This window comes from Lontra canadensis, unplaced genomic scaffold, assembly GCF_010015895.1.
Source record: "Lontra canadensis isolate GAN:19392208 unplaced genomic scaffold, GSC_riverotter_1.0 scaffold82, whole genome shotgun sequence".
NCBI classification, from domain to species: domain Eukaryota; kingdom Metazoa; phylum Chordata; class Mammalia; order Carnivora; family Mustelidae; genus Lontra; species Lontra canadensis.
This window is the reverse complement of record NW_022631076.1, coordinates 519072-545155: the sequence shown is the minus strand read 5'-3', so window position 1 is coordinate 545155 and position 26084 is coordinate 519072. Positions and strand designations below refer to the sequence as shown.

The window sequence follows — 26084 nt, the reverse complement described above, 5'->3', positions numbered from 1 at the left end:
TCTTCTCTGGTTTGCCATTCGCGGGACCGTCCGTTTACAGTTGGTGACCTTAAATTCAATTGGAGAAAAAAATCTCCCGGCGTAAACTGTTCCTTCCCTGAGAATGGCTCTTAAAACACTACGTCTTCTCACAAAATGTTGAAGTTGAGGCCCCTCGAGGCCCGGTCTTTCCCGAACCCCATCTTTCCTTTCTTGTCACTACGGTCAGGTAATTAAAACATTTACTGTCCATTTGTCTGGACCTCAACGTTCTTGGTAAGTCTTTGGTGGACTGAGAGGGCGGACTACCTCGCCTTCGTAACAGCCCTCTGGGGCCTCTTCCTTTGACAGTTCCTTCTGGAGCAGGAATCTGGCGCAAGGTCAGCCCGTGCCTGCAGGCTGCCTGTTTTCTCTTCTGGACTAACTGAGCCCTTCGCTGGGCAGGGTTCCCTAGGTCTGCAGAGTAGTCTTAGTTAGGGAACCGTTCACAGCAGGTGCCCACGCTGCCCCTGCTGCCGCCGTTGGTTCTGAAAGTTAAGGGCGTGACCTCAGGGCCCTGGCACGACTAACGGGCCCACTGCCCCTCGTTCATTGACTCCCAGTGTTCGACTCCACCAGGCCTAGAGAGAGGTGTACCCCTTCACAGGCAGCGGGGCTGTTCTTCCTGCCTGCCCTCCCTGCCCCTCCCTTTCTTCCCGCTGCCTGCCTCTACTTAAAATTACCATAATCGCTTGAAAATTTTGTCTGATAATGCTGCAGTGTTCTGTGTGGATGTTCTGAGTCTTCCTTCTCAAATCACTGACTTTAAAATTAAACTTTTCATTTCGAGATAATTTTAGATTCATATAAGAAATAAATACCCTTTATTTAGTTTCCCCCAGTAGTACACTTGGCAAAACTGTGGAACAGTTGTCATCACTAGGATGTCGACGTCGGTGCCCTGAGCCTACAGAATATTCCTTCACCAAAGGGATCTCTCGGATTGCCTTCTCGGAGCCACTCCCACCCACTTCTTAACCCCCAGCGGCCCCTAATCTGTTCTCCATTTTTATTCCGTTGTCCTTTCAGGAATGCTTTGTAAATGGGGCCATACTGTCTGTCACCTTTGCGGATTGGCTTTTTGTACTCAGTGTAATTCCCTGGAGACTCCGGTTGTGGCAGGTACCAGGAGGTTGTTCTTTGAAATCACTGAGGAGGATTCCCGGGGAGGTTGTCCCACGGGGTGTTTCCCTTTCGGTCTTTGAAGGACAGTCTGCACTGTTTGCAGTTCGGGGTCATTACGAATGAAGCGGCTGCAAACATTTGTGTACAGGTAGTTGTGTGAACATGAGTTGGAGTTTGCTGGGATAAATGCCCACATGTACAGTTGCTGGGTCGTATGGTAGTTGCACGTTTATATTTTTAAGAAACCGTTTTCCAGAGTAGCTGAACTGGTGTATATTCCTCGGGCAGGTACTGGTGATGCCTTTTCTTTGCTCCCTCGCTAGCATTTGGTGGTGGTGGTTTCCATTTTAGCCATTTTGGTAGGTGTGTGATAGCTGTCATGTTTTTAATTTGTAGTTTCCTAGTAGCTAATGATGTAGAATGTCCTTCTTCATGTGTTTATTTGCCCTCTGGATGTTCTTTCTGGTGAAATATCTCAAGTCTTTTGCCCATTTATAATGTTTGTGTCCTTTAGCTGTTGAGTTTTAGGAGTTCTTGTTGTATTCTAGATACTACTCCTTTGCTGGGTATGTGGTTGTGAGTCTTTTCTCCCGGTTGGGCCTTTGCGTCTTTTTTTTTTTTTTTTTTTTAAATAATAATTTTTTAAAAATTTTATTTATTTGACAGAGAGAGAGACAGTGAGGGAGAGAACATAAACAAGGGGAGTGGGAGAGGGAGAGGAAGAAGCAGGCTTCCCGCTGAACAGGGAGCCCCCGCCGATGTGGGAACTCAATCCCAGGACACCGGGATCATGGCCTGACCTGAAGGCAAACGCTTAATGACTGAGCCACCCAGGTGCCCCAGAGCCTTTGTGTCTCTTAAACAGGTCTTTAGCAGAGCAAATGCTTTCAGTGCTGAAGTCCAGTGTACCCATTGTCCCTTTTACAATTCATGCTTTTGCTCTCAAGCCTAATTTTTGCTCTGGATCCTAAAAATTTTTTTCCTGTGCTTTTTCCTTAAAGTTTATAGTTTTAGTTTTTGTATTTAAGCCCATGATCCATTTGGGTTCATTTTTATATAAGGTATGAGATTTACACTGAGTTTTATTATTGTTGTTTATTTTACCCGTGCACATCTTCTTCCTCTAATACCGTTTGTCCAGAAGGCTGTCCTTTACTGTTGAATTGCCTTACCACCTTTGTTGAGTATCAGTTGGGGGTGTGTATATATGTGTGTGTATAGGTATATATACATATTATATCTATACACACACATATATATAAAATTTTTTTTTAAGTAATCTCTATGCCCAGTGTGGGGCTCGAACTCACAAACTGAAGATCAAGAGTTGCACACTCTGCCTACTAAGCCAGCCAAGTGCCCCTCAGTTGGGTATAGTTGTGTTCGTCTGTTTCTGGTTTCTGGCTTCTGTCCTATTGATTTACATGTCTGTCCCTCTACCAGCACCACACAGTCTTGACTATAGTGACCAGAAAGTGTCTTGAAGTCCAGTACACTGGTATGCCCAACTTTATTCTTTCTCAAAATAGTTATTTTTCTTGAAGTATAGTTGACACTCAGACTTGTTTTTAGCAATCCTGGTTTTTTTGCCTTTCCATATAAATTTTAGGATTGTCTTGTCTATATCTGCAAAATCTTCTGGGATTTTGATAGGAATTACATTAAACCTGTATCAGTTTAGGGAGAATCAATATCTTTACTATGCTGAGTCTTTCAGTTCGTGAACATTTATTTATTTATTTATTTATTTTAAGGATTTAAAAAATTTATTTATTTGGTGGGGAGAGAGAGAGAAAACATGTACGTGAGTTGGGGGGAGCAGAGGAAGAGGAGCAAGCAGACTCGATGCTGAGTGCGGAGCCTGACATGGGGCTCAGTCCCATAACCGTAAGATCACAGCCTGAGCCAAAATCAAGAGTTACATGCTCAGCTGGCGGAGCCACCCAGGTTCCCCTCTCCGTTTATTTAGATCTTTGATTCCTTTTATTGTTTTGTGGTTTTCATCATACGAGTCCGCTAAATGTCTTGTTTTGCTCTTTTTTCTCTCCTAACAATTGTAAATGGTATTCTGTTTTTCAGTGTTCACATGTTCATTACTGCCATATTGAAGTACAGTTAATTTTTCTATATTTATCATGTACCCCCTGACTTTGTTGAACTCATTTATTCGATTCAGTGTTTGGGGAAATAAATTATATTGAGTTTTCAGGGATGAGCCATCCCTTTTGCATTCCTGGAATGAATCCCACTTGCTCAGCCTGTATGATTCTTTTTATATTTGGTGAAGTTTATCTGATAATATTTTGCATTAGAGTTTTACATTTATATATATATATTTTTTTTGTACTGTCTTTGGTGGGTTTTGGACAGGTTAGAATTAGCTTTATATAAGGCATTGAGAAGTGTTCTATTTTCTGGAAGAGACTGTGCAGTTAGTGTTCATTTTTCTTTACATATTTGGTAGAATTTTTCAGTGAAACCATCTGGGCCTGGAGATTGCTTTGGGGACTTTTCTTAAAACACCTTCTGAGCTGGTAGAAGGACTGTCACTTGATGTAGGGATGAAAACCCCTCTTCCCTACTGGCTTTCTCTGACACCATCCCGGCGGTGGTGCTGGGACAACTTACTACAGCCCGAAGAGGGTGGATGTCTGGGCTGCTCCCGGACTTGGTGCGGTGGGCGTGGGGCTGTGGTGTTTCCTGTGGTGGTTGGCTGGAGCCGTCATTATCTAAAAAGTTTTCTCTTTTGTTAGCCTGACCCTTTCCTGGTCCTTTGGCTAGTGATAGCAGGCTTTTCTTGGGGATTATCATCATTATTATTATTTTGTCTCTTGTCTTTCGGTGTTTCCAGATTGCCAGTTTCTTTAGCTCCAAATGTGGGAGATACATGAGGCAGAAAGAAACAGAGAGAACTCGTCACTGAGTTCCAGGGTCCTGAGGTCCCTATCCAGCCTGCCTTCTTCTCTCTGCTTCTCAGAGTCTGTTAATGTCTGTTATATGTATAATGCCCAGGAGTTTCAGTGGTATTTAGTGGAAGGAATAGGGAAAGGTACTTAATTTCCTTTTCCCAGAAGTGGAAGTTTCGCTCTGTTTTAACATCCTGTGTAGCTGCTGTGTCTTCAGGGAGAGATCCCATGATTGCATCGCTAGGCTCAGCCTGAGCCTTCCAGCCTGTGACTCAGTTGTGTTTGGAACTAGGTGTCCCGTGAGCACAGCGTTCTGCTTGAGTCCTCTCTGCTCTCCAGGTCCATTTCCACGAATCCTGGCTCTTAGCCCACTTGTAAAAGCAGTCAGGGATGAGGTGGCGAATCTCTTCTGTGTGTTGTCTCTGGAGCCCAGGCTCCGAAGACCCCACCCAGCCTTTCCCTTGGGAACCACTTTTTCTCGGTTGAGCACAGTCAGCATTCCCGTTTCATCTCTGATTTCCTCCCCATTTAGATGTTGACTCCCGTTGCTGTTGGAATGGGTCCTTCCAGGAGTTTGCCAACGGTGCCTGTTAGAACCCAGCAGAGGGTCTCTTCTGTTGATCCCAACTGTGGCCACACGTGCTGATCTCCTTCTGCCATCTCCTCACATGTGTGCGTTCAGCCTTTCCAGAACTTTCGAGAATGTAATGGGATAAAGGAAGGTTTTGGTGGCATTTGCCAGTTACTCCTCTTCCAAATGTCCTGTGGACCATCTGTACCAAAGTAACGCTTGACACAGGGAATCAGGGTGCCACTTTACTCATAACTGGCCTCTTGCTCAGCACACCTGCTGGTGCAGGCCTCCGCTGAGAGTGGAATTGGAAAATGTATGGTTTAGCGCAAGGCCCAGCCGGAGTCCAAGTCCTGGAATTCCTCTAACTCTTGACATGTGATAGGGGCAGGACCCCAGGCATGCTTAGCCGGGGTTGGACCGCCCTGCCCGTGTCTGCTGATCTCCCAGAGGAGATGGCAAGGAATCTTGGGTGAGTCATTTCCCCACCCAGCCGCATGGAACCGAACTGTGCTGTGAAAACGGAGCCACACAAGCACTTTACTTTGTAACACCCATACATCTGCCTTGCTTGGAGGTTTTTATTCCGACCTGTTTGCTTCTAATAATCCCCGCTTTGGGGCACATGGAGAAGAGGAGTGGGTGGAAGGGTGGAGAAGATTCCCGGTTCTCCATGAAGTATTTAAGAGCCAACAACTGAACTGTTAATAATTGATACTAAAATGTATGGGAATGTCATTGCTTCACCCCTCAGTAAAACCATGACTAAATTTAGCCAAGAACAGACTAGAAGTGCATCCTGTAGCCTCTTAGTTGGTAGGATGTTTTCGTAGCAGAGAATGTTACAGGTCCTTTGGTCAACCTTTTGTTGTACAGTTGGAGAAACAAATGTTTTTTTTGTGAGGGGCGGAACGGGGACTCCAGGCAAGAGTGCCTAAGAGCCGGTTCATTATTCTGTCCGCTCTGTCATGCAGATAACCTCGGATCTAGAAGCATTTGGCAGTGGCAGGGAGCATTGGAATTAGAAGAGAATGGAATCTTGGGTTCTAGCCAGGTCAGCTCCTAGAGTGCAGACAGAGGTGCCTTTTTCTGCCGTGGTCCCGTTTTCAGGGATTGCTGACTTAGTGTAGTTTCTGCGCATCATGAACACAACACACCACGTGTATTAAATTATCTTGAGCAGCCCCGGTCAGCCCTCATTTCTAGCCACACTCTGCCCGGGCGGTTGCTTCTGGAAACCATGGAGGCCACCTCCATGCCCTGGCCCACCCACAATATTGCTAGCCGTAGACTCCTGGCTCTTGCTTGGTCCCGCTCTTCTTCTAAGTGCTTAATTTCAGTTCTGGCCGGACGGGGCCTGTCCCGGTTTGCACTTAAGCCTTATCAACCTTTTCTCCCGTGTTTATCACCTGAGTAGGTTTAATGTGCTGACCAGACCGCTTTCTGTAAATGTGCTCCTGTAACTGTCAGCTCTTATTAGAAGTAGTCAGTGTAGCAGAATGACTTGAGGACAAAAACCACCGCAACCCACCAGTTTGGAAACAAAACGGAGTCAGAGTCATTTCTGTTATAAATCTTGTTTTGTGTTATTTCCAATCTAAGCGAGATCTGAAATGAAATGCTCTGTGTACTCATCGTAAAATGGGATGAAAGTGAGACTCAGAAGGCAAACTGGTGTGCTTTATTATTATTATTATTTTTATTTATTTGATAGACAGGGATCACAAGCAGGCAGAGAGGCAGGCAGAGAGAGAGAGAAGCAGGCTCCCCGCTGAGCAGAGAGCCCGATGCGGGGCTCGATCCCAGGACCCTGAGATCATGACCTGAGCCGAAGGCAGAGGCTTAACCCACTGAGCCACCCAGGCGCCCCGGTGTGCTTTATTATTACTGGTATTATTTTGGGGGTGATTTTGCAGTAGCCAGAAGACTACAGAACTAGTGTCAGTGACACAGACATGGTTTCTGTAGCACGGGGGCTTCTTTGTCCGTTGTGTTTTGACCTTCAGACCCACTGTTTCAACACACTTTGGTGTGTTGGAAATGTAAGCACAATACATGGTGTATTTACTCCTATTTCTCTAGCTTTTCTCAATTCGCAGGCAGTTTTTTTCCCTTAAAACATGAATTGCAACACATGGAATTATTTTCCTTGTTACCCAGATAATTCCTCTCGCATGCAAGGAGGATGCCCAGCTCTGGCATCCCTGAGTCCTCAATAGGGCCATGATGTGTCCCTTTCCTCTTCCTCCCAGCCAGCATCTGCGGGAGGCGGGGCCAGGGCCGCGGGAGGTGGGGCCAGGGCCTGCATAGAAGGCACAGTATGACTAATTATCACGTATGGAATGTGATTTTTTTTTCCCAGCTTTATCTTCCTGTAGCTTTCTTGTGTTACTTGACTATGGAAAGGTAATATCTTAACTTTAAAAAGTAGCAGTTCTCTGAGCAGATGAATCTTCTCCAGCATAGAAGTTAGCTGTTTATTAACGAAGTACTGAAAATACTTCCTTTTTCAGATGTTATAAGTAAAATGTCAGAAGACAAATGAAGCCACTTAAGTGCATTTTATTATAGTTAACCCGGAACAATGTGGGGGTTAAGGGCACCGATCCTCCGCACAGTCAAATATCCATGTATAACTTTCAAGTCCCCCAAACCTTAACTGGGTTGTTTTGAAGTTTTTATTTAAGTTCTAGTTAGAGAACATGTAGTGAAATATTGGCTTCAGGAGTAGAATTTAGTGATTCATCACTTACATATAACACCCAGTGCTCATCCGGACAAGTGTCCTCCTTAATCCTCATCCCCCATTTAGCCCGGCCCCTCCCCCCCAACTACTAACCTACTGTTGACTAGAAGCTTTACCGATAACAAACAAGTTGATTAACACATATTTTGTATGTTATATGTATTATATACTGTAGCCTTATTATAAGGTTAGCTAGAGAAAAGAAAATGTTAAGAAAATCACAAGTAAGGGAAACAATATGGCAGTACTGTACTGTAAAAGATCCCCATGTAAATGGACCCACGCGGTTCAAACCATGTTGTTCGAGGGCCGACAGTATACTTTTCTCTATTCAGTTAAGTACTGTCACATTAAACTGCTTTATCCTCTTGTAAATAGCCTCAACTTGTATTGAAGAGAATTAGAGTTTTCAGATATATTTCAGTCCTTTGATTTTAAAAAAAGGATAGGAAAGTCAGATTCTTGTAAAACCGCAAAGAAATACTGACCTGCCCCCATGCTGTTCTGTCCCTAAATCCAGAAAACAGCTGTCATCACCATGAGGTCAAAGTATCCCAGAGAAGCTGATGGGTTAGTCTGTGGAAATGCTGTACCCCTGTTTGGGGAAGCAGGGGTAGCACAGCGTTACCGGAAGCAGGTAGAGTGAAACAGACAAAAACTCCGGGGAGTACAGCTGGACACGAGTCATGTGAGTGTTCAACTATTGATAACACAAGCATCAAGGAGAGAGTGTCTACAACCAAAATACCATCTTTTTCTCAAGACGGAAGGGAGGCAAGGAGCAGAAGTGGGTACCCAGAGAGAAATGTGGGAGCCAATACAGTGTCTATGCATGAGTATATATGTGTGAACTAGAGGTAAGGCCGTCACCAGTGTGATCCCCCAGCCACTGAATTCTCCCAATTCAGTAATTGTAAAATATGGACGCATTTTGATTTGGGGTGGTCCTGCCTACTGGCTCCCACTTTCTCTTTGAACTTCTATGTCCAAACTGGGTGAGGAGCCTTAGCCAGTGGAAATGGGTGAGTGCAAACACAGGGAGCTAGTCCATGGCTGGGGCAGGAGATGGGGGTGGGATGGCCTCCAGCAGCCCTCACAGAGCCCCACGGGCTGGACCGCCCCACCACGCAGTGCGTCACGAAGGGACCGCTTCCCCTCTCCAGGAAACGGGTATGAGCAAGGTTGGTATTTGTTGTTGGCATCTGGTATCTGTTACTCTAACACGTTTTTCGTAGTCTTTGCAGTTAAAGAATTCTGTTGTAAGGAACACTCAAGAGTTTGTAATTTCTCTTCTTGAATCATTTCAATACTTATTTTAGTTAACCTGCTAGCAATGAAACCTTTTCACTTCACCAGGATTTCCGTGACTGTTTATATATGTATTATAAACAAATAAATGTCCAACAAGGAAGATTAAATGATTCATTGTGAATTTTGTACGTATCATGAAGGATATTTGTTGATAGATCTTGACGAGAGAGAATGTGAAAGTTACTTTCAGCTTTTTTTTTTTTTTTTAAGAATTTCTTTTATTTGTGTTGCTATTTTTCCCTATCATAAACTAGTGTAACCATGTTGCTTTAGATAAAGGAGAAGCTGTAGAGATGGTGTCCACTTGAACCCTAACACAACGGTCGGGTAGTTCTAACAGGTGAAGTAGTGAGCTCTAAGGTCCAGAAGTGCACACAGCTTCCCAGTGATCTCACTACCAAGTCCTAGATCATTATGAGAATTGAATGGAATGTTGCATTTCCATGTATTTTAAGTACTTCATCGCTTGGCCTGTAATGGAATGGGGTTCATGTCTGAGGTGTGTGTGGACATGCACGTGTTATGATTCACTGCTTGGGATTAACGGCCATGTGGCCAAAGCAAATAGAAGACCTGAGTTCAAAGGAACCAGTGATTACCTGTGATAGCGTAGACATCAACAAGATCTTCGAATGCACAAAGGTGCAGATGGTTTTTTTTTTGTTGTGGCTTGTTTTAACCTTGGCTGTCTGTGTTGTTAGACAAGGAATGCTTTTTTTTTTTTTTTTTTAAATGACGCTGGCCTCATCAAAGCTGCCTGTAATGTTCTTTATTTTATGATTATAATAAACATTTTGTGAGATAACATTTGTATTTAGTCCTTTTAGGAGGAAAACCGGACAGATTTTTTTCAAGCAAGTTTCTGGTTTTCCATAGTTTTAGTTGCTCAGAAGTTTAAGGCCTTAATTTTGGGGACTGGATTCAAAAGCCAGAAGAAAAAGAAATCTTTTAAAAATTTTATAATTCCTCAGCATAAAAGGTCATTTTAAATCTTAGCTAGAGTCTGTATTTTGAGGATTTCTTTAACTGACTTTAGTGTAAGTTAGACATTTTAGAAGGTGATGGATTCTTGTTACATTAATGGCTAACTAGAATTTGAATACATTCTATCTTGTGCTGTGTTAGGTTTATTTTTGGAGTGGATGCAGTAAGTCCTCACTTTATATTTACCTTAAGTTTGCTGTTTCTGTGTTTGAAAATATGCCATGTTTACTGCTTACATTTAAGGGGACGAAAAACAGTGTGTTTCAGTTTTTCCTAATTAGTTAAATGTAGGGCCTTTTCCAAAGAGCATTTCTGTCTTTATTTTATATGGGACTAGACTTTAAGCTTTACAGAGTTTCAGTTTAATATCGAAATTTATGTGTCTGAATTTGAGTTCACTGATTTTATTATAAATCCTACAGTGTCCAGCTCATCCACTGAAAGACCAACTCAAGTAGAAAAACAACAGCTAATTGCTGTGGGTCATTCTTTTGTATTCCTGTATTTTAGAGTTCAGGTAACTGAAGTGACTGGGAAAAGAAAGAAAGAAAAAAACCAACAAATTGGATTAGTCTCTATTTTTTATTATTCTGAAGAAAGTTTTTTATGGGTTGTGGGAACTGGCTACTCTTGAGATAGATGCTTGCAAACATGTAATTCTACATGAAAGCTGACTTGCTAACGTAATTTGCAAGATTACCTCCTCCAACATCCCTCCTCTGCACTGAACAAAATGTAAAAGTTAACAGAATTGAAAGTTGACCTGAAACTGACATTCTCTTTACCTCATGCTTTGGGGTGGACCCTGATTACCTAGTATATTCCAGGGTAAGGGATGTTCGGTTTAAACGTTTAACTTTCAAGATTTGCTTTCTCCTTGGGCTTAGAAGCCACGAGAGCAGTATTTGACATGAGCAATGTGCCGTTAATTGGGGATTTTAACCACGCTTCTTTGCATATTAGAAAGTCCATCGTAGGACCAACCCTGTCTCCCCCCTTTGGTTTATCTAGAAGACTTGCACTATCTGCCAGATGCTGCTTCCTAACCAGTGCAGCTACGCCTCACACCAGAGAATCCATCAGCACAAATCTCCCTACACCTGCCCCGAGTGCGGGGCCGTCTGCAGGTCGGTGCACTTCCAGAGCCACGTCACCAAGAACTGTCTGCACTACACACGGAGAGTTGGTTTTCGGTCAGTATCTTGTTTGCTTACATGCAAGTAAAGCCCGCTCGCTTGTCACCGCGCGGCATTTCGAGTTCTGAGGGGTCCATGCACACCGTTTGCGGGGTCATACAGTGATACCTCAATTAACAGATCCTCTGGGAACCGAGGCCATGTGCAGTGGTGTTGATCTGTTTGGATCCTTGTGGGATTAGCCTTCTGGTCTCCTACTCCAGAGGGTAGATGGAGCCCGTCCTCCTGCAAAACCGTGCATGGGCCAGCGGTCAGCTTGGATGAACTGTTAGAGCTTTTCCTTTCTGCACCCTTTCCAGCAACCTTCTGCTGTCACACTCTCTGCGTTTGAACCCCTCTAAGAACACCATGCATTTCTGTACCTTTTCATACGTCTCCTCTGAGCAAAACAGGATGCATGGTCCCTTTTATTTCGTCCTGTGGAAGGATTGGGTGTTTGCCCTTTCCTAACATCATCGTTCTTTGTGGAAGAACCTTCTACCCCAGGTAATCTTCCTCTGTCCCTTTTTCCTCGTCACCCAAGTCCAGGCGTTTCCCTCGTCTCTGTACATCCTAGCTGTGGCCCCTTTTACTGCGCCTTGAGAATCTCAGATAACATCTGTTACAACATCTGGCAAATCTAATGTTCATTTAGGGAGCATGGAGTGATGATATACTGGAGCTTTGCCTTCCATGTGGTGACCTTCTGAAATGCATTCCTGTGCCTTTTCTATTCTGACCCCACGAAGGTCAGCCAAGAAAGCACGCTGTTGCCACACAGTGTCTTTGTTAATAGAGGTATTACTGTACTGTGTGTGTACCTTAAAATTAAGTGTTTGCTTGCCTATAACTTAAATGTTAGACGGTTAATAGACAGTGATATGTTCTAGTTGCAGAGTTAACGCTATTTTATAAAAATGAAGTCTAGTCAGTATGATTTGATGGTTTTATTTCCATTACATTCAGGTCACAGCAGTATCGATGGCTCTGTCCATTTCTCTAACCCTAAGAGAGACCTCGTTCACGTTCTTATCACATGCCTCCAAGCCTGTGACGCAGGAACGCTTAATGCATTGGGATCCACCCTCATAGGACACGTTCGGTTTGGAAATTAAGGAACTAGAGATTTGGGGTGGTAATTCTGTCCCGTGGTGCCTCTGGCAACGGCGCCGTGGAGCCTGCTCTGGCCAGCACTGAGATGCCCCAGAGAATGCAAGTGCATGCCCGCGGGCTCCAGGTGCTGAGGAAAGTCACACATTGAAGGTGCCCTTGATTCTACAAAGCCCGTACGAGGGTACCTTGGTTCTTACCCCAGGGTTTAAAACTATTATTACAGGGTTCTTTGTTTAGTCATGGGAAGCAGTTCTGCCCCATTTTTCGCTCTGCTCCTCTTTTAACAGATGCCAAACTTTCCTCAAGTGTTTATTTTTTTGAGTATAATGAAAGTAAACTTAGGGGGGAATGAATAAAGGAAGTAGGACTTCTGCAATTCTCACTATTCCTGGTGCCTTTCCTGAATTAAAACAAGCTCTGCACCCAGGCTGCTAAAAGCAGTCAACTTAGTTGGAAAAGCAGATCCCCTGCCCCCCATTTGGCACTTGGAATTTTAAAAAAATTTTGCATTTAGTACAGGTTTTTTTCCCTTGGACTGGGGGCTTAGAAGAGCTATAAAAATGCTTCTGTGTGTGTATTCTGTGTAGTTCGTGTTTACCTCTTTAGTTGGGAGAAAAAATATTTGACCTTAATTTTTTTTTACCTGCTGCTTTAAATAATGCCTGGTATTTGCCAGGGACTTAGCAGCCCCTTGGCCTTGTTATTTCTCCCAGCTCTGTATGGAGAGAAGGACTTCTGGCTCTCTACTCCCATCATTTTCCCTGTGGTGTGTTTTTTTTTTTTTTTTTTGGTCAGAGAAGTCTCTGAAAAAGCTCTCATGCCTCACTTGTCCCTTCATGACTCAGTGAGCCTGTTTCTTTCTCTTCTTGAGCATACTGCCTCTCCCGGATAGTGACAAGTGGTCCCTCCTGGCTCCTGGTCGATGTGGTAAAAGTCCTAGGTTTCTATGAATTTTCCTACTTCTTGATCCATTGGCTTTGCATTTCAAAAGGGCGTCTATAGGATTGTATATTATAAACAGTAAAAAAATATATATATTTTTAACATGAAGAGAAACTTTATTGGTTCCCAGAGCACAAAGGACCTCAGGTACATGAAATATTTATTAATAGATAGGATTTTTGTAGCATTAAGATACTGTGTGACTCCTTCAAATTCTGTCTTCTATTTGTTTGTCGTCTTTCCGTTTCCTGTTGACCTCTGTGCCCCGGAAACCTTTCTTCCATCTGAGGGCAGGTATTTTACAAAACTCTTTCTTTTCTTAACTGGTTTGTGAATTCTCTGCTTTCCTTTCTCACGTTAAGGACGGTTTTCCCTTGGCCATGTTGGTACTTTTTGGGCCTTGTCCTTCCACTGTTGTCTAGATGCTTTACTTTCCTGTTTATTTTCTGTAGGATTAAATCTTCCTTCCCAGTCCAGACAAAATCAGAGAATTCATTCTTTGTGTCTTTCTGCCCTTCCTCATTCTTCGCCCTTTGAACACCACGTTGCGGCCTTTGATGAGAAAATGTTTCTGTGTATGGCGCTGGGGGAGAGGACCCTTCTGTCCATTAGTGACCCATTTTTGTTTGATGGGATCCTCCTCCTAACGTAGGAATCAAGCTTGTAGGGTTGGGAAGAACTAAAAAGTGACTTGAGTTCAACTGTTCTCCTTTTACACATGAGAAACGGACCCAGAGAGGATCCGTGACCTGTTGAAGACAACACAAGTTCAGGTTAACCCAAACTAATTTCATTGTGCATGGGTGGCTTTATTGCCTAAAATATCACTTCAAGTAGATAAGCTAGAGGCGCTTTCCTTAATTATCCTCCTGATACGATTTAGTGTATTTTATAATGTATATGCTGCTGAATATTATGCCTTAAATCATTTAAAATGCTAATACACGAGTTACAATTTATATGGACTGCTGGCAAAGCTTAACAAGGCATGCTTTATGGAACCCCCATGTGTCAGAGAATCCCGCCCCTGTGTGACTTGGGAAGCATTTCCATGAATCCGGAAGGTTCTAGGAATAAAAGTACCTTAAATTCTTGCAGGCTTAATGGAGCACTGCCTACTGGAAGGCGGGCCCTGTCTGCAGTCCCCCTTCCCCAGGTACCCTTTCCCCAATTCCAGCCCCACCTTCACGTCCAGGAACGGCTCCGCTCAGGTGGGTTTCGGGTTTACCTCCACAGACTCCGTGTCTGCAGAGCCCACCCTCAGGTTAGTTCTCAGGTGTGAAGATGGGGCAGTCCGGTCATCAAGCAGTCATGTGAGCAGTGTTGCCCAGAGTCCCTGCAGGAGAGAGAAGAGCTTGGGAAGAAGCACATCTAAGCGTCAGAGCTTGTTTCCCAAGGACTAGATGAGATCCGTTCACGAGCTAATTAAATGATCACACTTTCAAGAAGTAAAGAAGTTAATTGGAAAGATTATTTAGTGATGTTGATATTTCAGGAGTTTATAATTCAGGTTACTTCTTAAAACAAATGTAAGTGTACATGAACTTATTTTCTAGGAGACAGACAATTTAGGTGGTTAACCTTCTCTACCCAACAGGCCCCCTTCATTGCACATCCATTGAACACATCAGTGTGTCCCTGGAGACCATGGCCATGGCTTCGAAGCCAGTACTGATAGGTTCTCTGCGCCCCTCTGTTGATGGCATGTAGGTTGAGGCAGTGAAGAGTTCTTCCATTGGAAATGCCATTTAGGCACTGGGGGGTAGTTAGGAGTCTCAGGGGCTGGGGTTTGAATCCAGCATGTGGGAGTATTTTCCAGAGTCACGAGACATAGGGTCTTGCTGTGTTCCCTGGGCTTGGTACCGCCCCCACACTCCGTCGGTCTCCCCACACGCGGGAGTCTGGGTTTTAACTCCCGGCAGTGTCGACGATGCGCAGGACATGGGGTAGTTGAGTTTTGTTTTCCTTCTCATGGTCTTCCTTCTTAAGTATATAAAAATAATTTTACCTGTTCTAAGTAGAAAACAAAACAAGATTTACTTCCTAAAGGCCATGAGAACCCTCAAGAGGCCATTGACAAGATGCTCATTTTCGCTGACTTTGACAGTGAAGGTGCCCCCGTGTGATGGTCCCGTGCTGACGACCGCGTGTTTGTTTCCTGGCAGGTGTGTCCATTGCAATGTCGTGTACTCTGACGTGGCCGCTCTGAAGTCTCACATCCAGGGCTCTCACTGTGAAGTCTTCTACAAGTGTCCTATTTGTCCCATGGCGTTTAAGTCTGCCCCAAGCACACATTCCCATGCCTACACACAGCATCCCGGCGTCAAGATAGGAGAGCCAAAGTAAGTCCTGCCGCCTTCTGACTTCGTGCCACTGCCTGCTCAGGGATTTAGAGGACGGGGCAGTTCTGCGGAATAAAACTTAAGGTATAAAGAAGGACCCACTGCGAAGAGGTCGCTGCAGCAGGAGGTCTAGCTGGTGGCTTGTCACTCCCGGCACCCTTCGCGGCTCCTTCCGGGGGAAGCCTCGGCCCAAACTGTCACTTCCTGCTTATGTCCTTCAGCTGTTCAGAGCAAGTGAATATTTATCAGTTTTGTCCTTTTCCTGAAGATGATTTTAACAAATTAGTTGAGGGAATGGTAAAATACTGTCATCTTCCCTTTTTGTTTTAAACCTGGTTTCTTAAAGGGTACCAGCGTCCGTTTAAAACGCTGGTCAGTGAATTTAACGTCATAGCCAGTATGTCCTTGATTAGCAAAAGCAAATTTCATTTTTGTCTTAATCTTGCTCTTATTTTAGTCAGTTTTTGCTTTGTGAGTCTTTAATAACAAAGTGGCCCTGGAGCAGACCTGGGCCTCCCGCCTGGGTCACGGGCAGCTTAGCCAAGAGGAGGGAGTGTGGGCTTTGGATCCCGAGGCCTCCCCCCACTCCTCCCCTGCAGCTGTGAGGTCTGGGACTGTCACATGCTCTGTTTCAACATCCATTTTTCTCCCTATAAAGTGAGGGTAGGGCTTACGGCCCAGAGTTTGTGTGAGGCTGAAGGGAGGTGACATTTAAAATGTGTGGCACACAGTCCCTCTGTCCAGAGCACGGAGGGGCTCGGTGACTGGTCCTTTCCACATTTCTTCTTTGTTGTGTACATAGCACTGGGTTACAGCCTCGCGGTGAAGCTCATTTCATTCCCATATCATTTATGGCAACGTGGAATTTGTTGTGTGAGGTTAGTCTGTGCACAAAGCTGTTGATGTGTTTTGCCCGTAACTCCGTGATCACGGAAGTGTTAGAGGGAAGACGTGCAGACGCTCCACGTTATGCGTGCCGGCCTTTTACGGTAACATTTAGTTTGGGGAAATATTAATGACGGAACACTATAGGAGCATTTATTAGAAAATGAGGATAAAGTTTGGAATTCTGTTCTAGGAAGACCTCCCCTCTCTGGTCTCTGTGGATCCTTGGAATTGAAGCAAACTGCAGATCAGGCGACCCGTATATAACCCGGTATCTTGGCCCCGAAGACACACTTGAGTGAGCTCTGAGGTCCTCGCTGTTCATGATAGTAAAGCTTCTAGGTGCTAAGGGGGTATCTTGCCCCATTAATACAGTTTTTAATTGGGTTCTTTTTTTTTTCCTTAAAGATTTTATTTATTTATTTGACAGACAGAGACCACAAGTAGGCAGAGAGGCAGGCAGAGAGAGAGGAGAAGAAGCAGGCTTCCCGAAGAGCAGGGAGCCCAGTGGGGGGCCTGCTCCCAGGACCCTGAGATCATGACCTGAGCCGAAGACAGAGGCTTTAACCCACTGAGCCACCCAGGCACCCCTAATTGGGTTCTTTATTCAAATAAATAAATAAAACTTTACTGACATCTGGAATAGTACTTGTTACCTGGGAATACAGGGCAGCAACTGATTAAGGTAAGCTAAAATGGTATTTTTTCCAGTTTGAGTAATGCATAGGAAGAAATTACTCCAGTATTTTCCTAAAATTATTTTTGCTACAATTGTTCTTTAATAATAAGTACCAGCTCTAAAGATGGGCATCGACTACTGTGTTTTAAATTGTAAAGCCAAAGGGAAAAAAAATTAGGGATAAAATACAGCAAAACTGCCAAACCAGGCAGCTTTAACTCAGCCGCATCCATTCATTGAATGGCAGTGCTTGGCCGAGCCGAGTCGCCACCTGCGGCCTGGCTGGGACCCCAGGTGCTGCTCGTCAGGCTCCGAGTGGCACGACTGTATCACGGGGGGCCTTGAGCTCGCTCTTCCCTGCCACTTTGCCCCGTTCGGCCTCCTGTAAGGCCCTGCTGTGCCTTACTTGGCACCGGACACTTACTTGGCCTGCACGTGATTCAGAAGCTTCCTTTTGACGTTAAATCCGTCTCTGCTCTGTTGATGTAAGCCCCCACCCCCCTCCCAACTCAGTAGCCCTGACTACACTGGAGACTCAGGTGTTGAAATCTAGCAGGATTGGGCTCACAGGTGGTTATGCAAATGACAAGGTTATGCAAATGGTGGGCATTAATTTTTTTAAAGATCAGTATAAAAATAACCCTCCCGCATTTTCTTTCAAGACTATATGAGGTCTAAAAATAGAGCGCCATAGAGTCCTGTTGTCCCAGCACCTCAAACTGAAATGCACAGATTCTGCTTCCATATTTTTTTTTTTTAAGATTTTTGATTTAACATTTATGTAGTGTTTCTTATGTGCCAGGCACTGTTCCAGTGCTGTGTTTCTTGCTTTTCAGTGTGTGGTCAGGCTTGTTACCCTGCTGTCTTAAAAGAAAGCAGTGAGCCCTCTTTTATCCTTTCTGGGTGATTTCCAGTTCATTTTAAAATGCCTTTTCCTGGATTTCATGGTGGTAGAGGTTTGTGTCTATTTTCGTCCTTTCCTTGACGTCTGATGAACAGCAGGGTTTTTGCTATTTTGTGCCTTCCTCTTACTTGCCACTCTAAATGTGTGTGAGTGTAGAAGTGAGACCTCCAAAGTCTAGGATTATGTAAGAGACAGAGTTTCTGAATCAGTCCAGCGTGTACTAAATTTTAAGAGCAGGACGACGGGAGGCTTTGGAGTGAGATGAGGCTGAATTTGAACAGTGGCCCTGGGATCTGTGCAGCATCCAGCAGATTCTCTTCACCCCGAGCCTGTCCGTGACATGGTTCACCTGTTGGAGGCGTGCGGCTGGTCAGTTGCTCAGGACAGTGCTTTGCGCTTAGTTGGATTCAGTCAGTGGTAATGAAGGAGGTGGTTTGTGGTAGGGATTTCTGAGCTTAGCATCTTTGGTTCCATAAACTTTTACATTTGTTTCAAGGGATACGCACTATTCTGGAGAGTTTGGGTTGCTATAAGTTGGACCTGAGTGTGGGTATTTGGTTTTAGCTTTCTTTTTTCTCTTCCTTTCCCTTTTCTTTCCCCTCCTTTCCCTCCCCTTCCCTTTCCTTTCCAACCTTCCTTCCTTCCTTCCATTAGGCGTTTTAATTAAGTTAGGATCCAGCATGGAGCCCAACATGGGGCTGGAACTCGTGAGCCTTCGATCAAGACCTGAGCTGAGATCAAGAGTCATTCAACTGAGGAGCCCACCCAGACTGGTTTTAGGTTTCAGTTTCCTTTGTCCCCCCTCTTCCCTGCCTCTCCCCACTTCTCTCCAGTTCCCTCTGCCCCTGCCCTTAGTCTGGTTACCCACTATACCCTCAGTCTTACAACTAGAGTAGGATTCAGTCAAACATACAGGTTTGGCTTTCAGAGCCCTTTGCAACTCTGCAGGACCTCCCCCACCATTCCCACAGCCTGGGGACCCAGCCACACTCTTTGTTTCTGTTCCCTCACCACGCCTTGCCCAAGCGTTGGCCTGTGTACACGCGGGCCTCACCCTCACCGTCCTGCCTGGCTTCCCTCCCCTGCCTGGCTACGTCCCGTGGTTTTCAGCCATTGTAGTTGGAGAGTTTGCTCGATCTTCATGTCCTAACTCTTGTGTCTGTGAGGTTCATTTATTTGAGCTTTGTTTTTTAACATGAGCACCATTTGAACATTTCTCAGTAGTTTCTGTCCTACGGGAAAGTTGGAAAACTCTACAGAGGATATCCCTTTGCCCACATTCCTGACATTTACTCCCACCATTTCTTTCTCCGTCTCTCTCTCTCTCTCGTTGAAGAATAATGGGGCAGCATGACGTTAAGTATTGGAGTGTGTTCTGCCTCTCCTCCCAAAAAGGTCACCCACGTAGGGCACCCCCTTTTGAGCCCTCCCAGTCAGAAATTGGTGTGATTACATTACTGCTCAATGCGTTTCTCTAATAGATGAGAAAATGCCCCCCCCCCCCCCCTTCAGGTTCAAAATCCTATCCAGGAACATGTTTTGCATTTAATCGCCCTGCCTTGTCAGGGTTCTTCAGCCTGGAACAATTGCTCGGTCTTCCCCCGCCTCTCATGTCTTTGGCCCCTCTCATTCTCAGGAGGACCCCCGTCCGTCGTGCTTTCTTGCAGCTGGACGCAGGATACGTCCTCTTGGCAGGAGGCTTCTTGTGTCCCATTAGGGACAGGCAGTGCCCATGCGTGCTTCTAGCGGCGATGCTGACCTGCGCCGTCTCATGAGGCTGGTGCCCGCCAGACCTCCCCGCCATATGGTCCCCGCCTCCCCCTTGATAAGCGCTAGCAGTTCGTGGAGTAGTGTTCCAGTGTTACACCAGCAAACTGTTCCTCAGAAGAATGCTGAAGTAAATAGTTTTTCTCCTATTTTATACTTTCTTTGCTATTCCGTGGAAAGCAAAAAAAAAAAAAAAAAAAGTCAAAGCAAACAAAACCCCACCCCAAAGGAATGTAGCGCGAGGAAAATGGGCCATGCCAGTTTTCATGCAATAGTTCTTCCTAAAAAATGTAAGAATAGAATCCTGAGAAAAATTCTTAGCCTGGATGGTTAATCTTCATTCTTTCCCTGAGGCTGCCCTTTTTTCCCCTCTTGCTCTGCAGTAATTACAGAAAAATCAAGAAGTGCGGACAAGGCAAACAGTAAGAGCATGTATAGTATCGTCTGGCAGAGATGATGGCAGTCGTGTGACCTTCCGTGTCTTCTCTACGCCCTTGAAAAAATGTGAACGTGTCGTATACACGGTCTTGTTCCCTGTTGTTTGAATTTTCAGGAAAATCTCCCCACGCACTGGCGTGTGTCTGTTGCACGGTCTGAAAAATGCCGTAGCTGTTCTTCCTTCCCTGCTTGACAGGACTGCCGGTTTGGGCTCTTTTCAATTCTAAGCTGTTTTAAACAGTGAGGAAGTGACCGTCCTCGTCACACTTGGTACCGTTCACAACGGCACATCATCAGGGTGCCTCCTTTGAGCTGTGTGGTGACGTCCCCAAGTCCTTGAAAATCCCCTCCTCTCCCCACAGGTGCCTGTGATCTGCGCTCAGTTATTAATATGTCAAGACCTCGTAAAAACGTGTGCCGCTCATCCAATTAGATTTATACATTTTATGTGGGAAAAGGTGAAAAAAAGCTAAGTCTGCCATTTATTGACAGAGAACTGGAAAGCGAGATGGGCTTTCTTAGGAAGAGCCTGAGAGGGAAGACCTGTGGTTTCCAGAAGCTTTCCTTTCTTTGGCCTTGCTGTGCAAGCAGCAAACGGAATCTCCGCTCTGCTCTTTCCGTCTCTGACTTGACCTTCAGTCCAGGTTTGTCTGCCATTTTCCTGAGCTGCTCCCTCGGATTCTTTGTGCCTGTCCTCACAGTGCTTCAGAGGAGGCACAGGTGGTGTCTCTAGGCCTCCGCTGAGGACCAGGAAGACCCGGGGCAGTTACGGGAGAAAGGGGACCCCCGTGGGCGTTCTGAGCGAGCAGTGAAAGCCCCTGTGGGCGGAGGTTGGTGGTTGGGGAGTCTAGTCCTTCCTCTCCAGCCGGAGCTTCAGTGGACGGTGTTAGTGGTTGGAAGGGGTTGTGTGCAGAAGGCTCAGGTCTGAGTTAGCTTAGGGAGGCTGCCTGGCAGCTAACCATGGGTAGGGAAATGGTCTGTAGTGGACGGTATTTTATACCATTTTAAGCTCAGTAGATGTAAATTGAAACAACAGTGGTATGGACTTTCTTTTTTCTTTCTCTTTCCCTCTTTCTGTCTGTCTCTCTCTTTTTGGGGGGTGGGGGGTGTATAATTGTTGACTGTGTAGGGCTTTCTGTGTTGAGAACATGTAGGGAAATACTGCAATCCAAGTGTAAAATTTCCCCCAACTTGAAAAGAAAACTTGGGACAAGTAAGAGCTTGTGCCGGCTTTGGAGTTGAACAGGCCTACTTAGTTCATTATCAAATGCTTTTTCAAGTTAGGGGACCACCTCCCAGCTGCCTTCCTTGTCTTCCCTTAAAGAATACTTAAAAACAAACACAAAAACAAAAAACCAAAAAACCAAGATGCTTTTGCTTTGTGTTAAAGTAACTAACAGGTGAAGGTCTTGTACAAACAGGATCCACTGTAGATCTGTAAGTCGTAAAATGGTCATTAATTTAGACTTCCATGCAGATGTGGTTGAATGCATCTTTACTCGAAATGTTAAGATGGATCTGCCCTTGAGTGATGCTGGTTGCCTCCAAAAGTTTGTTTCACAGCTAAACTGTTTTGTTCTTTTTACCGAGTTTATGTGTTCTCACTGCTCCTGCTGCCTGAATTCTTGAGATGAGATGTAAAGTAGCAATTCCTTTGGCTTCCGAGACGAGGGCTGACTGACATTTCCACACACTTCTTCTGTTTTAGAATAATATATAAGTGTTCCATGTGCGACACTGTTTTTACCCTGCAAACCCTGCTGTATCGCCACTTTGACCAACACATCGAAAACCAGAAGGTGTCTGTTTTCAAGTGTCCAGACTGTTCTCTTTTATATGCACAGAAGCAACTCATGATGGACCATATCAAGGTGTGTGCGCATCTCTCATGTCCTTTAAGTCAATCTCAGACCCATTCATTGATTGTAAGTTAGGGCTGAGCTGCAGGTGAAGAAAAGGCATGCCTGCTCTAGAGGGAAGGGATGGATCCTGGTTGTTGGTACAGAGCAGTTTACAGAACGCTGCCATCATCCACTTGACTGATGCTTTTTATCTGCGTCCTGTGACAGGTCAGTGCAGAGTAACACATGCATGCTGTGGTTCTCAAAGAGAAATAAGCATTAGGGCTCTTCCTGTCCCTGCATGTGAAAATGATGACTGTGAAATTGACTTTTTTTGAGAAGTCCGTGTTGTAATGGACTTAGAAATAGACAGGGACTCTGACGCGTTGTGTTAATTTGTTGTAAATATCGGTGTATTAGAAAAATGAAGGTTTTCCTTTGAAATTATGTAAGCGATTAAATATATATGATAATTGATTCCCCTGGGTCTATTTTTTTTTAGTCTTTTTTTCTATCAAGGTTGCATGCAAATCGAAGGTAAAATGTGTAGGATAGTAGAGTGGCCCCTGGCAAGTGTTCAGTTAACGAAATGAATAAATGTCCAGGTTGGATAATTCTCACCCTCCAAACCCCAAAAGGGGCACCTAAATCTCTTTACAGCCTTTAAAGCTCATGGAGGGCAGTGCTTAGTCTTAGCCTCCTAACGGCCCACTGTGAAAGGGTAAGCAGTTTTATTCCTGTGTGATAAGGACATAATATCTGGGAGCTCTCAGAGTTTAAAGTGACTTGACTTTTTAAAAAGAGAAGGCAACAGTGTCCTGATACCATGAACTCCCATCTCTCTTCCTCTTAGTTCTTCTCTTTTTTAATATGGAATACAAGAAAGGTGGGCCAATCAGGTCTCCCGAGTTAGTCCCGTCTCATCTTAATTAGATGAATGGGCTGTTAATCCTTGAAATTCCCTGTGTTGAGCATATGTGAGCTCACGTAGCATAACTGCCTATTGCAAAGAACCTAACGCCTGCTCGTTGGAGGGTCTGCTCATTGGCGGCCGGGCTAAGGTAGTGGCTCTGTGGCATTTACTACAGTGAATCAGTGCATGGGAGATACATTTCATCATTATCACTTAAAAGGACAGTAAAATCCTCTTAAGATATTTTAAAGGTTTTCACTAAAATCACAAAACTATCTTGACAACAAATACTTAATGATTGACTGGGGGGAAAAAATACCCCAAACCCTAGAAACTGCTCATAAAAACATAGTGACATTGGAATTAGACCCAAATATTTTAGCATACTTTTTACAGGGGGAAAAAAGAAAGAAAGGTTAACTTCTTAAGAGACTTTTAAGGTATTTGCTTTCTGGAACTCATGTTTACATCTGGAAGTGGGGTCCTTGACATTGTGGTTAGGGTCTTCCTTGTGTTAATAGTGAATTTGGAGGAATACAAGATTCCAAGAGTAGAGACTGAGGGGAGTGGCAAAATCCTGTGGCCACAAGGACGAAAGGATTGTTTTTATTCATCTGAACCTTTACAAGACCACATGACACGAAAAACAGTGGGAATATTCACTTATGTTCTCATTTCGAGTATGTCCTATACATTTAAAATATCCTGCCTTTTTGTGTTTGGGGATGGGTAAGAATAAAGATGAAGTTTTAGGGGCACTCTACTTTTGTTTTCAATTTTAAGATCTGTACTAGTTCTTGTGAGTTTATTTATATCACCTGATACCTGTGCTGTTCACTTTTTCGTGAAGAGGAAATTAAGAGAAAGCAGGACAGGAGCCCCCATACATGTTCTTTTCAAGGTAGATCTTTTTTTCGCCTAATTTAATCAGTTTGTAGCATTTCTTCTTCCAGAGTATAGCTTGATTTCCTGTGTGCATGTTGGCATTTCCATAAAAAGCAAACTTTCAAGTTACAGTTGTTCAAGTTACTTGTTACAGGATCTGAGGAAAAATCAGTTCTAAAAGAATTAAGTGGTATTTCTTTTATTTAATAAAGACTTTTGCTTTTAATAAACGATACTATTTTTACTTCATGATGTGAAAATGGAATGAATAAAGTAGAAATTCCCATTGTAGCACCCATGACCTTGCCCTCTTGTCAAGGCAGAACTTTTTGCTGCTTCTCTGTAATTCCTGTAGCACCGCAAGGTCATCTCACCGAAGAATAGTTATTAAATACATGATCCTCTCCTCAACTTTCTAGTTTGTAAAAATGTATTTGCCTAGAAACTTATGAAAAGTTTACTAGAAGATTTTGGGTTTTTGTTTTCTTTGGGTTTTAAATGGTTAAAAAGGTAAACACTTGGCTTCTGTTTTGAAAAAGGCCATTGGAAACCCAAAAGCCTCTGCCCTGTGAGATGGCAGAGAAGCCAGTGCTCGGCTTTTTGGCTGTCCCGAGCTCACGCCTTGCCTCCCTGCAGACCTTCTTGTGCCAAAGAACATTAGACATTTTCCTCCCAGACCACTTTTTAGAGACCAGTTTGAGGGTCCTCTGGATAGACTTAACACCTCTGCTCACGGGAAAATTACAGAACCCTCTCTTTCTTTTTGGGGTAAGACGGTAAGGAGGGTTGGCAAATTCATGGCACCGGTTAGAGGTGATCTTGCCTGGGAAGGTGTGACAGAGCACCCTGAGGGAGCCGCTTCAGACTCCGACACTCAGGAAAGAATATGCAGTGGAGATACACCCAGTGCGAATCTCTGGGACGTAGGAGGCATAGGGCGCTTGGGAAATGTGTGTCACGTTGTGCCTTTCTGTAGGTTTTGTAGGTTCAGGACTCTAGCCTGAAGGCCGATAGCACGAGAAGGCCCGTTTAAAGATAAATTCTACACTGAGGCACAGACTTACTTGCCTCCTTTTTTTTTTTTTCCTGGACTCTGTTTCTAGAACGCAGACGAAAACCAAAGGCACGCTGCTCTTTAGGATCAAATGGCACCTGCTTTCCCTTAGTAGAATTTGGAGTCCTCTGAGTTTGAGTGGGATGGACGTTGTGGCTGTCATGTTAATGACAGTAAAGCTAAGCAATTGTAAAAGGCTTTTTGAGTCTCTGCTGTATACAGCCTAGAAGTCTGGGTGTTGTTGGGAAGACGGGACAGATCAGGATAGGATGTGGGGGTCCTGACGGTACCCCAAAAAACCCCAACGAAAACCCAAACTCTTACACGTGTCCCAAGAATGTGGAGGGTCTGAAAGGGAGGGAGAAGGCCTGCTCTTGTCTCAGGTGTTTGTGGAACAGTGCTTCGCTGGGGCTCTTAAACACCTGCCTGTGCGTCAGCCTAGCCCCGTGTCTCTGGGTAGATGTGAAAGTAAGCATCTCCTTCCCCAGGAAGAGTCTGTTGCAGAGAGAACTCACTGGTTCACTGGGGGAGGACAGAGCCGGGAATAATTTGGACTCAAAGCAGAAGGCTTTATTTTTTAAAGAATTTAAAAATGGCACAAGCAAATAAGCTTTCAGAAGTTACTTGGAACTAGGAATGCATAATTCCGAGCAACCATAAAAGTTAATTCCCCTCTGTCTCTTTTTAAGTGTCTGTTTGCATAGGTTTCCTTTTTGCTCTATTAAGAAATGTTTCTGAATGAATATAAAATCCTATTGGAATATCTGTAACGTGTCAAGAATAGTCCACGTGTGCTTTTCTCCATGGTAACCATTTATGATAGATCTTTCTTTTCTTTTTGTAACATAGTCTATGCATGGAACATTGAAAAGTATTGAAGGGCCTCCAAACTTGGGTATAAACTTGCCTTTGAGCATTAAGCCTGCAACTCAAAATTCAGCAAATCAAAACAAAGAGGATACCAGATCCATGAATGGGAAAGAGAAATTGGAAAAGAAGTCTCCGTCACCTGTGAAAAAATCCATGGAACCCAAGAAGGTGGCCAGTCCCGGCTGGACGTGTTGGGAGTGTGACCGCTTGTTCACGCAGAGAGATGTTTACATTTCCCACGTGAGGAAGGAGCACGGGAAGGTAAGAGCAAGAGGCCACCCGTGGGTGTGAGGAAGAGCACAGGAATGGGCAGACGTCCAGCACTCGGGAGCTTGGCTCTGCCAGTAATTAACAAATAAGGAAGAAAGGAGGAGAAAGAGAAAGTGATGTTTGGAAAACTATTAGTATTTGTATGACTTAATGTGATTCTTTCCTGAGTTTGGTAGTGGGAAGGGATACTGCATCCTTCCTGAAGCTATCCAGGAGAAGCTCAGTAACTCAAAAGTCACTGAAAAATCTGATTTGGAATATTTATATGTATATATGTATATACATATATATATACATATATATATGTATATACATATATACATATATATATGTATATACATATAT

At 44.3% G+C, this 26084-nt stretch overlaps 1 protein-coding gene across 12 annotated transcripts in view; it reads left to right on the top strand.

Moving 5' to 3' along the window:
* ZNF532 (zinc finger protein 532) overlaps positions 1-26084 on the top strand; it is a 104403-nt gene that overhangs the window by 52098 nt on the left and 26221 nt on the right. For 9 of the 12 annotated variants that reach the window (XM_032882398.1, XM_032882391.1, XM_032882397.1 and 6 more), the window contains 4 exons: positions 10673-10854; positions 15057-15233; positions 21615-21777; positions 25449-25730. The exons of 1 other annotated variant lie outside the window; for it this stretch is intronic. In XM_032882398.1, the coding sequence (XP_032738289.1) occupies positions 10673-10854; positions 15057-15233; positions 21615-21777; positions 25449-25730 (804 nt within the window). The remainder of the gene's footprint in view (positions 1-10672; positions 10855-15056; positions 15234-21614; positions 21778-25448; positions 25731-26084) is intronic. 2 more of the 12 variants (XM_032882399.1, XM_032882400.1) reach the window with 2 other exon arrangements.